The sequence below is a fragment of the Scyliorhinus torazame genome, chromosome 1 (genome assembly GCF_047496885.1).
Source record: "Scyliorhinus torazame isolate Kashiwa2021f chromosome 1, sScyTor2.1, whole genome shotgun sequence".
In the NCBI taxonomy this organism is placed as follows: domain Eukaryota; kingdom Metazoa; phylum Chordata; class Chondrichthyes; order Carcharhiniformes; family Scyliorhinidae; genus Scyliorhinus; species Scyliorhinus torazame.
This window is the reverse complement of record NC_092707.1, coordinates 303,609,001-303,624,009: the sequence shown is the minus strand read 5'-3', so window position 1 is coordinate 303,624,009 and position 15,009 is coordinate 303,609,001. Positions and strand designations below refer to the sequence as shown.

Genomic DNA, 15,009 nt, shown 5'->3' with positions numbered 1-15,009 from the left:
CCTGCTCGAGACCTCCGCAAGAACAACAACCGGCAACTGTAAGTTTGAGTCCAGCGATCGCTATCCGATAAAGACTCCTAGCCATCGACCTGTAGCAGCCTTTTGAATCCCGCGGGCCAGATCCGGTTGGAAAAGCCATTCGTTTCCCTGACCTGGTGGGCTCTTCCTAAAGTTAAGTATTGGCCAGTAGTGATAGGTTTATTATATAGATAGTAGGATTATTGTGTAAACATTACTTGTTGTATATAATAAATGACCGTTGATTTTAATCTTACTAAGCGGTGTGCTGACTTAATCATAACTTGAACTACGTGGCGGTATCAGAAAGATACCTGGCGACTCGTGAGCAAAGGTGACGTAATCAGAGCTAATAAACTAAGGCTAAAAAGAGCAACACTCTAAAATAGGTGGGACTGTAAGTTGCAATGAGGAAATAAGAACCTTAAAAATTGATATAGATATGCAAGGTGGGGCAAAATGTGGCAGATGGAGTTAAATGTGGATAAGTGCGAGGTCATCCATTTTGGTCAGAAAAATGGAATGGCAACTTATTGTCTAAATGGGGAGAGACTTCAGGGGGCTCCAATACAGAGAGATCTGGGTGTCCTTGTGCATGAGTCACAGAAAACTAGCATGCAGACACAGCATGTAATAAAGAAAGCGAATGGACGTTGGCATTGACAGCTAAAGGAATAGCGTATAAAGGTAAGGAAGTGTTGTTGCAACTGTACAAGTGCAACTATAACCGCACCTGGAGTATTGTGCACTGTTTTGGTCCCCTTGTCTGAGGAAAGATGTAGTGGCACTGGAGGCAGTTCAGAGGAGGGTCACTAGATTGATTCCAGAGATGTGCAGGTTAGGTGTATTGGCCATGCTAAATTGCCCCTTAGTGTCCAAAAGCTTCAGTGGGGTTACTGCGTTATGGGGCTGTGGTGTGGGTTCAGGTAGGGCGTCTTTCAGAGGGTCTGTGCAGATTCAAAGGGCTGAATGGCCTTTTTCTGCACTGAAGGGATTCTATGCTTCTCTGATTCTGAGGGGTTTGTCCTATGAAGAGTAATTGAGCAGTTTAGGCATTTACTCTCTAGAATTTAGACGAATGAGGGGAGATCAAATTGAGGTACATAAGATAATAAAAGGTATGGATAGGGTAAACGTGGAGCGGATGCCTCCTCTTGTGCTGCATTCTAGAACGAGAGGTCATAGTCTCAAGAAAAGGGGTAGCAAATTTAAAAAAGAGAAGAGGAGAAACTACTTTTCCCAAAGGGTCTTGAATCTGTGGAATTTGCTGCCCCAGATTGAGGTGGATGCTGGAGCAGTGAGTAAATTTAAGGAGGAGTTAGACAGATTTTTAATTAGTAAAGGTTTGAAGGTTATGAGAACAGGCAGGATGGTGGAATGGAGGCCATGATGAGATCAGCCATGATCGTATTGAACGAGCAGGCTTGAGAGGCTAAATTGCTTACTCCTGGTTTTAAGAAAGAACTATTCTGTCTAATTCCACCTTCCAGCTCTTGGTATGTAGCCTTGTAGGTAACAGAACCTCAAGCACAAGTCTGGTGTTTTTGATTAATAAGAGGATTGCTTGATTAATAAGAGGATCAGGGGTTATGGGGAGAAGGCAGGAGAATGGGGATGGGGAATATATCAGCCATGATCAAATGGCGGAGCAGACTCGATGGGCCAAATGGCCTAATTCTGTTCCGAGATCTTATGGTCTTTTCCCATCTGGGACGGCCAGGACTTTGTCCTCTTTTATGGTATCCTGGCGTTTTCTGCACCCAAACAATAAGAATTGTTCTTCCTTTTCACATGTCCATCATGCGTATTCCCGCACCGACTTTTAAAATTTTTGATAGGGCTCTCCTGGTGATTGTGGCTGAGTACTCAGCAATTGTTATCTCTGATCATGCTGTACATTTTATCAGTCTACTGTTAGAGTCCAGCCCTATCCAACGCCCACCCCTGGAGCCTAGGTACCATTCTGTTGTCAGACAATAAATTTTGAGCGTTTGTCTATCTCCATCGAGCATTTTATTCAATTGAACGAGTCAGATTCAATCTCTCCCTCCAGGCTTTGCGGCCATTTTTAAGGCCGTTATTAGGTGGAAATTATTTCCTATAGGGCATATATGCTCAAAACTGAGAAGTTGGAGCAGCAGAGGGTGGATTCCATCCTAGAGGCGGACAACCAATACTTGCTTGATCCTACTCCAGAGTTATAGGCACACTGGAAAAAATTACAGACCCAGTTCCAAGTTGGTGTCCACTGGTTAGTCTGTGCGTCAGCTACAACACTCCAGGGGTACTTTTGAGGAGCATGGGGAGAAGGCCAGTCATCTTCTGGATCATCAACTCAAACGGCAAACAGCCTCACGTGAGATACCTAGGATACGCAATGAAACAATCTTGTTTCCGCCCTTCTCCAGGTCAATGAAGTTTTTAGATCTTATTACTGCGACCAATATAAGTCAGATCCCTCTGCGGCTAAATCAAACATGGCGGACTTCTTGGACGGACTGCATATCCCAATTGTTGAAATGAGCAAGTGTTGCGAATTAGATTCCTCATTATGCCTGGAAGAAATTTTAAAATGTATTGGGCTGCTGCAGTCTGGCAAAGCCGGCCCGGGGTCCTGATGGCATCCCGGCTGAGGTTTATAAAAAATTCTTCAAACAGCTCATACCCTTAATATTGGATATGCTTAATGACTCACTGTCTCAGGGTTCATTGCTTCCGACCCACTCAAGCTTCAACCTCTTTGCTCCTTAAGGGGGACAAAGATCCAGCTGAGTGTGGTTCATACCGACCCTTCTCACTTTTAAACACGGTGTTAAGCTGCTGGCTAAGGTCCTTAATACATTTGGTTTCTCCTCTGGTTATAAACTCAACTTAGAAAAGAGTGAGTGCTTCCCAGTGAACCCTCCTGGTAGAGGAGCTCAATTTAGTTAATTACCTTTTCGCCTTTCCAATACCAGTTTCCATTATTTGGGGGTCCGGGTGGCCCCATAATTGGGCTTCACTTCATAATTTAAACTACTTAAGCCTGATCAATAATGTTAGAGCAGATTAACCTCCCTCTGTCTCTGGCGGGTAGGGTCCAAACGATTAAAATGAATGTACTTCCCAGGTTCTTATTTTTCATTGAATGTATCCCTATTTTATTGCCGAAAACCTTTTTCATTAGGGTTAACAAAAATTTTTGCTTTCATTTGGTCGGGTAAGTGTCCCAGAATCTGCAGTGTTCTGCTCCGGAGAGACAGGGGGGCGGGAGGTTTGGCTCTCCCAAATTTTTTGTATTGATGGGCAGCCAACATCCAAAACATTTTGCAGTGGATTAGTGACCCTGACTCGATTTGGGCAAAATAGAGGCTCGCTCACACAGTACCTCTACTCTTAATGCTATAACTACAGCACCACTGCCCTTCTCTCCTGCTAGACTTTCCTCAGATCCCGTGGTGGTCTCCTCCCTCAGGATTTGGAAACAGTTTCGGCGGCACTTCACACTTTTTTCTCTTGTCTTCTTTAGCCCCTATTTGTAATAATCACGTCTTTTTAACTTCTGGTTTGGATCTTTCATTTAATTTTGGGAGGGCAAAGGGACTTGAGTATTTTAGGGACCTATTTGTAGAGGGGAGTTTGCCATTTTGTTTTGTTATTTTCAGATTTTGTGACTTTTCCCATAAAGCTTTTTATTCCATTCCTTTGATCCCGCCCCCATCCTTACTGAAGAAGGATTTATTCTTGGCTCAACCCGGCAAGTGGTCTATGTCAGATCTGTATGGTTATATTCTCTAGTCAGATCCCGCCCCTTGGATGGGGTGAGGGCAAGATGGGAGAAGGAGCTGGGTCCTGTGCTTACTGATGAGGCTTGGAGGGAAGCCCTTTACAGGGTGAACTCCACATCCTCTTGTGCCCGGTTGAGACTAATCCAGTTCAAAGTATTACACAAAATGCACATGACCAGGGCGAGGATGAGTGGGTTTTTCAAAAATGTGGAGGACAAGTGTGATTGTTGTTCACTTGTGCTAGCTATAACCACACACGGATTTTTTGGTCTTGTCCCAAACCTGCCAGCTTCTGGGTTTCCTTTTTCAACACTATATCAGAGATTCTCCGGGTGGTTCTAGCGCCATGTCTTTTGGCAGCCTTATTGAAGTCTCAGACTCACTGGCATTTCACTGTGGGGTAGGGGTGGATGTTGTCGCCTTTGCCTCACTGGTATCCCAGCAGTGAATATTGCTTAACTGGAGGTCTCCCATCCCACCCAGTGCTTCTTCCTGGCTGGGCTATTTAATGTCATTCCTGCACTTAGAAAAAGTTAAATGCACCATCAGGGGGTCAGCGGGAGACTACCTTAGCTGGAAACCATTTATTTCCTTTTTTAAGAATCTAGATACCATCAGCTGTTAGGGGTTTTAGTTACAGCGTTTACATTTTAGTTTGCAATTTTGATTGAGGGTTTGTTCGTAACTTTTGTCATTATACCTTTACATCTTTGTTGGTTGATGGTTTATAATATTGCAAGTGTTATTAATTAAAATTCAATAAATATATATTTTTAAAACTCTTTCACTCTCCACAGATGAAACCAGACCTGAGCTTTTCTAGTACTTTGGTTTTTATTTCAAATTTCCAGCAGCTTCAGTTTCGCTTTTATTATAGAAGTACTTGCTTATGCCTTGCTTATGAAAATTTTATTCATGTATATTATATGCAATATGATACATTTAATAAGTTTCACTTGCCTTTTCTTTGGAATGGATAAATGTTTCCAGGACAAATGAGGTGCTTAGCTACAATCAAAGAAACATTCAATGTTAACAATCAGGTGTATGATTTGACAACCCCTTTTTATAATATAAAAAGAATGTCTTTGTTTCTATCTGTAAAAGTCAACTATGAAACACTCACTCACCTTTGCAGTCATAAGCGATACTGCTTTTGGATCTGGTAATGTGCTAGGGATACTACTGCATAACTGCCACATAAAACTGGAAAAAAATAATTTATTTTAACATTATTTTTTGACCAATTTGATTCTTCAATAATTTAGACATGTTACATTGATGCAAAATTAGTTTAAAATCCAATAGAACTTACCCAAAGTAGGTATGCTCAAAGATGTTCTTGTCCTGCAGAAACTGCATGTTGTCATGCCAGATCCACTACAAGAAAAAAAAAAGCATCGAGAACAATCCTCAGAATGAAGTAGCAGTGAAGAGCTTTTTGCATTAAAATTGAGATTTGTTCAAGAACACTCATTCACTGCTTTTTCCTTAATATTCTTTGTAAAAGGAGCATTCATTGCTTTTTCATATATTCAACACTATTTTATACATTTAACATTAGTTTATTTGTATCATGTTGGATGCTGTAGCAAAATAGCAGCAAAAAAGACTTGTATTTATATAGCACTTTTCATAACTACCAGATGTCTCGAAGCGCTTTGCAGTCAATTAAGTATTTTACAGCAGTGACTACAATTCTGATGTGGAAAAAATGTAGCCAACTGAGACAAGACAAACTCCACAAGCAGCAATGTGATAATGACCAGACCATGTTTTTTGAGTGATGTTGATTTAGGCTTTAATGGCCAGGAAACTAGGGATTACTCCACTGCTCTTAGTCCAAACAGTGCCATAGGACCCTTTACTATTTGCATCCACCTGAGCAGGCAGATGGAGCCTCAGTTTAATGTCTCAGCCAAAAGAAAGCACCTTCAGCATTGCAATGCTCCCTAGAGGATCAGCCTTGAATTTTGTGCACAACCCCTTAAGTAGGACTTGAACCCATGTGTTGCAGAGGGATTTAGATTAAGTTACGTGTGTGTGCCTCACGTGTGATAAATTATTATTTTTTTTTTTTTTTTAAATGTTATGAAAGGTTTTCATAAAATATCAATAACAAAATGAGAAAGAAAAAAGAACCCAACAGGGTTAAGTACAAAAGACAATCTAATAAAAAGCAACCCCCCAAACCCCCCCCCCCCCCGACCCCCCGTGTACATAAATAATAAATTAACATTAACACCCCGACTTAACACAACAGGTGTATACACCCCCTCAGACCCTCCAGTGTAAATAACATTAAAAAAATAAAGTAAACACCCCCCGAGCTGCTTCTGCCATTGACTAATGTCTATCGTTCTGCCAGAAAGTCTAAGAACGGTTATCACCACCTAAAGAACCCTTGTGCCGACCCTCTCAAGGCGAATTTCACCCTCCCCAATTTAATGAACCCTGCCATATCGCTGAACCAGGATTCCACGCTTGGGGGCCTCGCATCTTTCCACTGAAGGAGAATCCTTCGCTGGGCTACCAGGGACGCAAAGGCCAGAATTCCGGCCTCTTTCGCCTCCTGCACTCCCGGCTCCTCTGCCACCCCAAATATTGCGAGCCCCCAGCCCGGTTTGACCCTGGATCCTAACCACCCTCGACACCGTCCTCGCTACGCCCTTCCAAAATTCCTCCAGCGCTGGGCATGCCCAGAACATATGGATGTGATTTGCTGGGCTCCCTGAGCACCTAACACACCTGTTCTCACCCCCAAAGAACCGGCTCATCCTTGTCCCGGTCATGTGTGCCCTGTGCAGCACCTTAAACTGTATGAGGCTGAGCCTCGCGCACGAAGAGGAAGAGTTCACCTCCCTAGGGCATCTGCCCACGTCCCCTCCTCGATCTCTTCTCCCAACTCCTCCTCCCACTTACCTTTCAACTCCACCACCGAGGCCTCCTCCTCCTCCTGCATCAGCTGGTAAGTTTCCGAGATCTTCCCCACTCCCACCCAGCCCCCCGAGAGTACCCTGTCCTGTACTGTGTGTGGCAGTAGCAGCGGGAATTCCACCACCTGCCATCTGGCAAACACCCTTACCTGTAAGTACCTGAAGGTGTTCCCAGGGGGGAGCCCGTACTTCTCCTCCAGCTCACGAACTTCCCGTCCACAAACAGGTCCCCCAACTTTCGTATCCCTGCCCTGTGCCACCCCGAAAACCCTCCACCTGTTCTTCCTGGGGGGAACCGGTGGTTCCCCCGTAATGGGGTCCACGCCGAGGCCCCAACTTCCCCCCTATGCCGCCTCCACTGCCCCCAAATTTAGAGGGCCGCCACCACCACCGGGCTCGTGGTATACCTCCTTGGAGGGAGCGGCAGCGGCGCCGTTGCCAGCGCCCCCAGACTCGTATCCACACTGGACGCCGTCTCCAGCCTCTTCCATGCAGCCCCCTCCCCTGCCATCACCCACTTGCGCACCATCGTCGCATTGGTGGCCCAGTAGTACCCACAGAGGTTGGGCAGCGCCAGCCCCCCCCCATCTCTACTCCGCTCCAGGAACAGCCTTCTCACCCTCGGAGTCCCTCGCGCCCACACAAACCCCATTATACTCCTGTTAACCCGCCTGAAAAAAGCCTTCGGGATAAACATGGGGAGGCACCGGAACAGGACCAAAAACATTGGGAGCACCGTCATTTTGATTGACTGCACCCTACCCGCCAAGGACAGCGGCAACGCGTCCCACCTCTTGAACTCCTCCTCCATTTGCTCCACCAGCCTTGTAAAGTTAAGCCTATGCAGGGCCCCCCAGCTCCTGGCCACCTGGACCCCCAAATATCTGAATCTCCTCTCCGCTTTTTAGTAGGAGCTCGCTCATCCCCCTCTCCTGGTCCCCTAGCTGAACTACGAACAGCTCGCTCTTCCCCATATTGAACTTGTACCCCGAAAAGTCCCCGAATTCCCCAAGGACCCTCATTACCTCTGGCATTCCTCCCACCGGGTCCGCCACATACAGCATAAAGCAACACCCTATGCTCCTCCCTACCCCGCACCAACCCCCTCCAGTTCCTTGACTCTCTCAGTGCCATAGCCAGGGGTTCAATCGCCAGTGCGAAGAGCAGGGGGGACAGGGGACACCCCTGTCTCGTCCCTCGGTGCAACCAAAAGTACTCAGACCTCCTCCTATTGGTGGCCACACTCGCCATTGAGACCTCATACAACAGCCTAACCCACCTGACAAACCCCTCCCCAAACCCGAACCTCTTCAGCACCTCCCACAGGTACCCCCACTCTACCCTATCGAAGGCTTTCTCAGCGTCCATCGCCACCACCAACTCCGCCTCCCCCTCCCTCGCCAGCATCATAACGTTCAAAAGCCTCGGCACATTCGCGTTCAACTGTCTCCCCTTCACAAACCCCGTCTGGTCTTCATGGATGATCTGCGGCACACAATCCTCAATCCTCGTGGCTAAGACCTTCGCCAGCACCTTGGCATCTACATTTAGCAAGGAAATCGGTCTGTAAGATTCACATTGCAGGGGATACTTGTCCCGCTTCAGGATCAAGGAGATCAGTGCCCGGGACATCGTCGGGGGTAAAGCCCCCCCCTCCCTTGCCTCATTAAAGGTCCTAACTAACAGCGGGCCCAACAGGTCCATATATTTTTTATAGAACTCGACCGGGAAACCGTCCGGCCCCGGTGCCTTTCCCGCCTGCATGCTTCCTATCCCTTTGATCAGCTCCTCCAGCCCAATCGGGGCCCCCAGTCCCGCCACCAGTCCCTCTTCCCCCTTTGGAAACCTCAATTGGTCCAGGAAACGGCCCATCCCTCCCTCCTCCCGTGGGGGCTCGGATCGGTACAATTCCTCGTAGAACTCCCTGAAGACCCCATTGATGCCAACCCCACTCCGCACCATGCTCCCTCACCTGTCCTTAACTCACCTGATCTCCCTAGCTGCGTCCCGCTTCCGAAATTGATGCGCCAGCATCCGGCTTGCCTTTTCCCCATACTCGTAGACCGCCCCCTGGGCCTTCCTCCACTGCACCACCGCCTTCCTGGTCGTCACCAGGTCGAATTCGGCCTGGAGGCTGCGCCTCTTCCTCAACAAACCTTCCTCAGGCTCCTGCTCATACCTCCTGTCTACCCTCACCATCTCCCCACCAGCCTCTGCCTCTCCCCCCGCTCCCTGTGGGCCCTAATGGAGATCAGCTCTCCCCTCACCACCGCCTTCAGTGCCTCCCATACCATCCCCACTCGGACCTCCCCGTTGTCGTTGGTCTCCAAGTACCTCTCTATACTTCCTCGGACCCGCTCGCTCACTTCCTCGCCCGCCAACAGCCCCACCTCCAAGCGCCACAGCGGGCACTGGTCCCTCTCCTCCCCATCTCCAAGTCCACCCAATGCGGGGCGTGGTCCGAAATGGCTATTGCCGAATACTCAGTATCCTCTACTCTCGCTATCAGCGCCCTACTCAAAATGAAAAAGTCGATTCGAGAATAAGCCTTATGGACATGTGAGAAGAATGGAAATTCCCTAGCCCCCGGCCTTGCAAATCTCCAAGGGTCCACCCCTCCCATTTGGTCCATAAATCCCCTCAGCACTCTAGCCGCCGCCAGCTTCCTACCCGTCCTAGACCTGGAGCGATCCAGTGCCGTATCCAACAGTGTTAAAGTCTCCCCCCATTATCAGGCCCCCCCACTTCCAAGTCTGGGATCCGACCCAACATACGCCGCATAAAACCTGCATTGTCCCAGTTCGGAGCATACACATTGACAGTACCACCCTCTCTCCCTGCAACTTACCACTTACCATTATGTACCTATCGCCATTATCTGCCACAATGCTCGACACCTCGAATGACACCTTCTTTCCCACCAAGATCGCCACCCCTCGATTTTTGGCATCTAGCCCCGAGTGAAACACCTGACCTACCCACCCTTTCCTCAGTCTTACCTGGTCTGCCACCTTCAGGTGTGTCTCCTGGAGCATAACCACATCCGCCTTGAGCCCCTTCAGGTGCGCGAACACGCGGGCCCGCTTAACCGGCCCATTCAGTCCCCTTACATTCCAGGTTATCAGCCGGATCAGGGGGCTACCCTCCCCCGCCGACTAGCCATGACACCCTCCTCGGCCAGCCACAAGCCCGCACCCGGCCCATTCCCCACAGTGTCATACCCACGTCTCGACCCCCCCCCCCCCCCCCCCCACCCCCCACCCCCCACCCCACCCACACCCCGGCTAAGACCCATCCTAGCTGGTTTACTCCCCCCATTGCACTTCCGCAAGTCAGCTGACTCCTGCTGACCCCGGCCACTCCCGCCTCCCCTTCGACTCCTCCCATTGTGTGGCACACCCTCCTCTCCCGCTCCCCATCCACAGGCTCTCCCCCTCCCCCCTCCATTCTAAGTGCGGGAAACAATCCTCGCCCCCAAAGTCTTCGCGCGGAGAAAAAGCCCGCGCTCTCCACCTACCAGGCCCCGTCACCAACCAAAACAGTGCCCAACCCACCCCATCCACCCTCCCCAACCAGAAAGAGAAAAACCCAGAGAAAAAGTAACCCAAAACAATGCAAAGGCCCCCCCCGCCCCACCCGAACAAAAAATAGGCATAACATACCCACCGCAGTCCGCAATCGCCCATCCCGACCCTCAGTCTGTGTCCAGCTTCTCGGCCTGAACAAAGGCCCACGCCTCCTCCGGAGACTCAAAATAATGGTGCCGGTCTTTGTAGGTAACCCACAGTCGCACCGGCTGCAACATGCCAAACTTCACCCCCTTCCTGTGCTGCACCGCCTTCACTCGATTGTACCCGGCCCTCCTCTTCGCCACCTCCGCACTCCAGTCCTGGTATATTCAAACCTCTGCGTTCTCCCACCTGCTGTTCCTCTCCTTCTTGGCCCACCTGAGCACCCACTCCCGATCGATGAACCGATCGAACTGCACCAGCACCGCCCGCGGAGGCTCGTTAGCCTTGGGCCTCCTCACCAACACTCTATGGGCCCCTTTCAGCTCCAGGGGACCCTGGAAGGACCCGCTCCCATCAGCGAGTTCAACATGGTGACCACATAGGTCCCCACGTCCGGCCCCTCTGGCAGGTCCAGAATCCGCAGATTCTTCCGCCTCGACTGATTCTCCATCTCCTCGCACCGCTCCTGCCATTTCTTGTGGAGCGCCTCGTGCGCCTCCACCTTTACCGCCAGGCCTAAGATCTCATCCTCATTGTCAGAGATCTTTTGTCGAGCATCTCGGATCGCCACCCCCTGGGCCATCTGTGTCTCCAGCAGCTTATCAATAGAAGTCTTCATCGGATCTAGCAGGTCCGTTTTAATCTCTCTAGGCAGCGCTGGATACCCTCCTGTTGCTCCTCCGCCCACTGCCTCCACGCTGCCTGGTCTCCGCCCGCCACCATTTTGTCCTTCTTCCCTCCCTTCTTCGGGTCCACCACCACCTTTTCTGTCTCCCCGCTCCGAGTTAAAGCCATATACTGACGGGGAGCTGTTATTATCTCCTTCCCACACCGGGAAATGTCGCAAAAAGTGCCGTTGGGGGCCCTGAAAAGAGCCCAAAAGTCCGTTTTTGCTCGAATGTGCGACTTAGCTCCGCATAGCCGCAACCGGAAGTCTCGAGAGGGAATCCTTTTGGCAGTGTTTGCTTCACCAATCTGCCCCAAAAAGTCTGTGGAAACTCCTGAAAAAGGTCTGAGAGTCCGTTCCAGACGGGAGCTGCCGAATGCGCGACCTACTCCTCCATGGCCGCCACCGGAAGCCTCATCCCGCTTCTTCAATGGCCTTGGTGAGATCTTTTCACAGTTGCTCCCTCTGCTGCTAGAATTCACCTTTAATAAAAGCCCTCAAGTCAGCTTGAAGCCTTTAAGCTTGCCCTTCCCCCGCCTGCATGCTGGAAGAGGCTTTTGTCTATTCCTGCAGCTCCAGACAAATCTTTTACTGTTTCTGCCGGGTCTGGTAACCAAGAGACATACCATTCCTGGGGGACACTGTCGGGGGAATGTTGCAGTCTTCTTCCCACACCGGGAAATGTCGAACAAATTCCGTAGGGAGCCCTGTAAAGAGCCCAAAAGTCCATTCCAAGCGGGAGTTGCCGAACATGCGACTTAGCTCCGCACCCGGAAGTCATAAATTACTTTTAATCTGGGGGTGAGAAATACCAGGAGCACAATCTGTACAATGCAGGAACTCAATTTAGCACAACAAATTAAGAAGAGGCTTAGGGTAGCATCTGATTGTTCTTTAAAATTGCTAGTGTGAGGTTATACAAGGCACATAAATAGAATTTTAAGTGGTTTTGCGAGGATACTGAATATGATACATAGGCTGTATAAGCCTCTGGTATGTTCATGCATACAGCTTCTGCAACGAAAGAAGAATATTGGGCCTGCAGAGAAGGGCAACCAGGACCAAACCAAATCTTTTCACCTTTTAGTTGCAAGGATAAAGTTAAAAAGGTGAGGGGTGAGAAATTGGAAATCGTTGTTGCTGTTTTACTGACATAAAACTGATGCAGTAAGACTCAAGTTTGGATGCAAACATCCTGACATTGGATTGTGCCAGTTATCAGTCATGCTTGGTAGCCACCTAAAATAGGTGTTAGGCCCTTCATTTTCATGTGCAAGGAATGTAACAGCTGTTTTAGAGTACCGTCACAAATATAGAGAAATGCCTTGTAGGTTTTGTGTCAGACTTGCCTCTGTCAGGATTCCACAGCTGATGTTATAGCCAACTTAAAAGACAGATGTTTTTCTTACACAATTATTTACAAAAGCCTTTCTTTGGATTCAGAAGGAACACAAGTGCTTCCATTATTCCACATTCATCACCATCATCCTCCACCCTTGTTGCTTGTTTCAGCAACCATCAGCACTACCCCTTGCTCCCAACCCTTTACTGGTACTCATCTTGGAACAACTGGTAGCAGGGTAAGCAGGCAAGATAACCATCCTCATGACATGGATTGGTGCTGATGGAGATGCAATAGGCACCAAAAACTCACACAAGAACTGTTAATGAGGTTGGAGGTCCAATTTCAGGCTTTCATGATCCCTTTAGCTCAAGTCCTTGCTGCCTATGCGGATGATTCTGGACCCAGAAATGGACACAGACTGTTTTGATGTTGCCACGCTTTAGTGAGGTTTCACGAACATCAAGCTTCTTGGTTTACCTAATCTTGATGAACTTTGACAGACTGGAGATAGCCAGCATAGTTTAACTTCAAACTTTTATTGAGAACTATTTACAAAGGCTTCAGGGTAAGCACATGGTAATTCAGGAGACAGACTGTTCTGCTCTTGGAACCTCTCAGTCACCTGGCTGTTGATGTCCCAGTTAAATCATTATTATGGTCTCATTAACATATTCATTAACCCAGTACTTTACATAGACAACGTTAAGAAAAATGTAGGCTTTTGGAGGACTTGATTTGCTTCTCAAATAAGGGAATCGAATACAGTTTAACTGCCTGATTAACCTCTGGCATTGTACGATTTCCTAGAATCTTTCAGCCATAGGTTATTTTGCTTTCCCAGGCTATAGTCTTATTAGGAGGGTATGTGGAAGATCAATCGGGTTTTACCATTAATATAATGGAGCAGACGTGATGGCCTTTTCTTGTTGTTTTGTACAACTACAAAACATTACTTCCAATCTTTTCTGTCAACATTTTTTCCAATAATCTAAGTCAACAGTTCAGAAAAATACCACAATACCTCCAAAAGTTCGGGTGAAACATCAAAGCTGTACTCCTTCCCATTTTCTTCCTCTGTGTCCACGCGCTTGTAAAACAGCATGTATGCGCTGTGTGTCTAAGATCAAAATACTGCATCAGCAGATTAAAACCTCAGACATTTCTTCCCTTGATAAAGTATATAACTATTACATGTTAGGTTCATATTTGGGCTGCAGGTTTGATTGAATGTTCACAAGTGCAGTATCTTATAGATGGCACTTTTGTATTGCTAAGGTGCCACACAATTGTTGCTATTTAATTGTCAGAGTATATCAGTGATTGCAATAGAAATCTTACAAATTCATCTAAAATGTTTTCTGAAATTTATTGAGCTTTTTCATCAAATTTCAGCTGAAATTTCTATTGTGAAAATAATACTTTGGTCAACATAACATTCCAGATGTGCAATCATTTGTACTTATGGGATATTTTTCTAGAGCCCCAGCACTTTCTGCCCAGGTACTTTTCTTCAAATAATTCAGGAAAAGGGGAGAGAAAGAACATAGAACAGTACAGGCCCTTCGGCCCACTATGTTGTGCCGACCATTTATCCTAATCTAAGATCAACCTAACCTACACCCCTTCAATTTACTGCTGTCCATGTGCCTGCCCAAGAGTCGCTTAAATGTCCCTAATGACTCTGACTCCACCACCTCTGCTGGCAGTGCATTCCACACACCCACCACTCTGTGTAAAGAACCTACCACCTCTGACATGTCCCCGATACCATATGCCTCAACAACCCGATCAACCTGGGTGGCAACTTTGAGGGATCTTTGTACGTGGACCCCAAGATCCCTCTGTTCCTCCACACTTCCAAGAATCCTGCCTTTAACCCTGTATTCAGCATTCAAATTCGACCTTCCAAAATGAATCACTTCATATTTATCAAGGTTGAACTCCATCTGCCACTTCTCAGTCCAGCTCTGCATCCTGTCAATGTCCTGTTGTAACCTTCCTCAGGCGATTCACCAGAGGACGGAGCTGCACTCCGAAAGCTAGTGATTTGATACAAACCTGTTGGACTTTAACCTGGTGTTGTAAGACTTCTTACTGTGCCCACCCCAATCCAATGCCGGCATCTCCATTTAATGGGACTTCAACATTCAAAAAGACCATTGGTTGAACTTTGAAGCCAAAAGCTATCCACTTGTGGTTATTTGACAGAAATGTTCAATGGATAGTGGGTTACGGGTGAGGTAAATAACACCAAAGCAATGGGAAGGGCAAGATATGGGGTTGAATGTTTGGCAGAGCAGAAGTGGACGGATTGAAAAGATGATTGAAAGGTGAAGGGCTTGGAGACAATGGAAAAGAAGTAGGTGGGAAAATATAAGTGATTGGAGGAGAAAGGAAGGCAGGTGCTCAAGACAAGGGGCACAATTCAGCACGACCCTTCATGTCCAGGTGTGGCGCCCACATATGCCTACTGCTATAGGCCTCCCTGACCATCAAGCATGCGGCTCACAATGCCCTCTCGTTGTCCCCGCAAGAGAAGGTAGCC

At 47.9% G+C, this 15,009-nt stretch overlaps 1 protein-coding gene across 9 annotated transcripts in view; it reads right to left on the bottom strand.

Moving 5' to 3' along the window:
- The window catches only part of usp34 (ubiquitin specific peptidase 34), a 446,082-nt gene that overhangs the window by 125,512 nt on the left and 305,561 nt on the right, over positions 1–15,009 (bottom strand). For all 9 annotated transcript variants that reach the window (XM_072507777.1, XM_072507780.1, XM_072507781.1 and 6 more), the window contains exons 52-55: positions 13,486–13,581; positions 5,101–5,165; positions 4,916–4,991; positions 4,746–4,793 (exon numbers count right to left, since the gene is read on the bottom strand). In XM_072507777.1, coding sequence (XP_072363878.1) covers positions 4,746–4,793; positions 4,916–4,991; positions 5,101–5,165; positions 13,486–13,581 — 285 coding nt within the window. The remainder of the gene's footprint in view (positions 1–4,745; positions 4,794–4,915; positions 4,992–5,100; positions 5,166–13,485; positions 13,582–15,009) is intronic.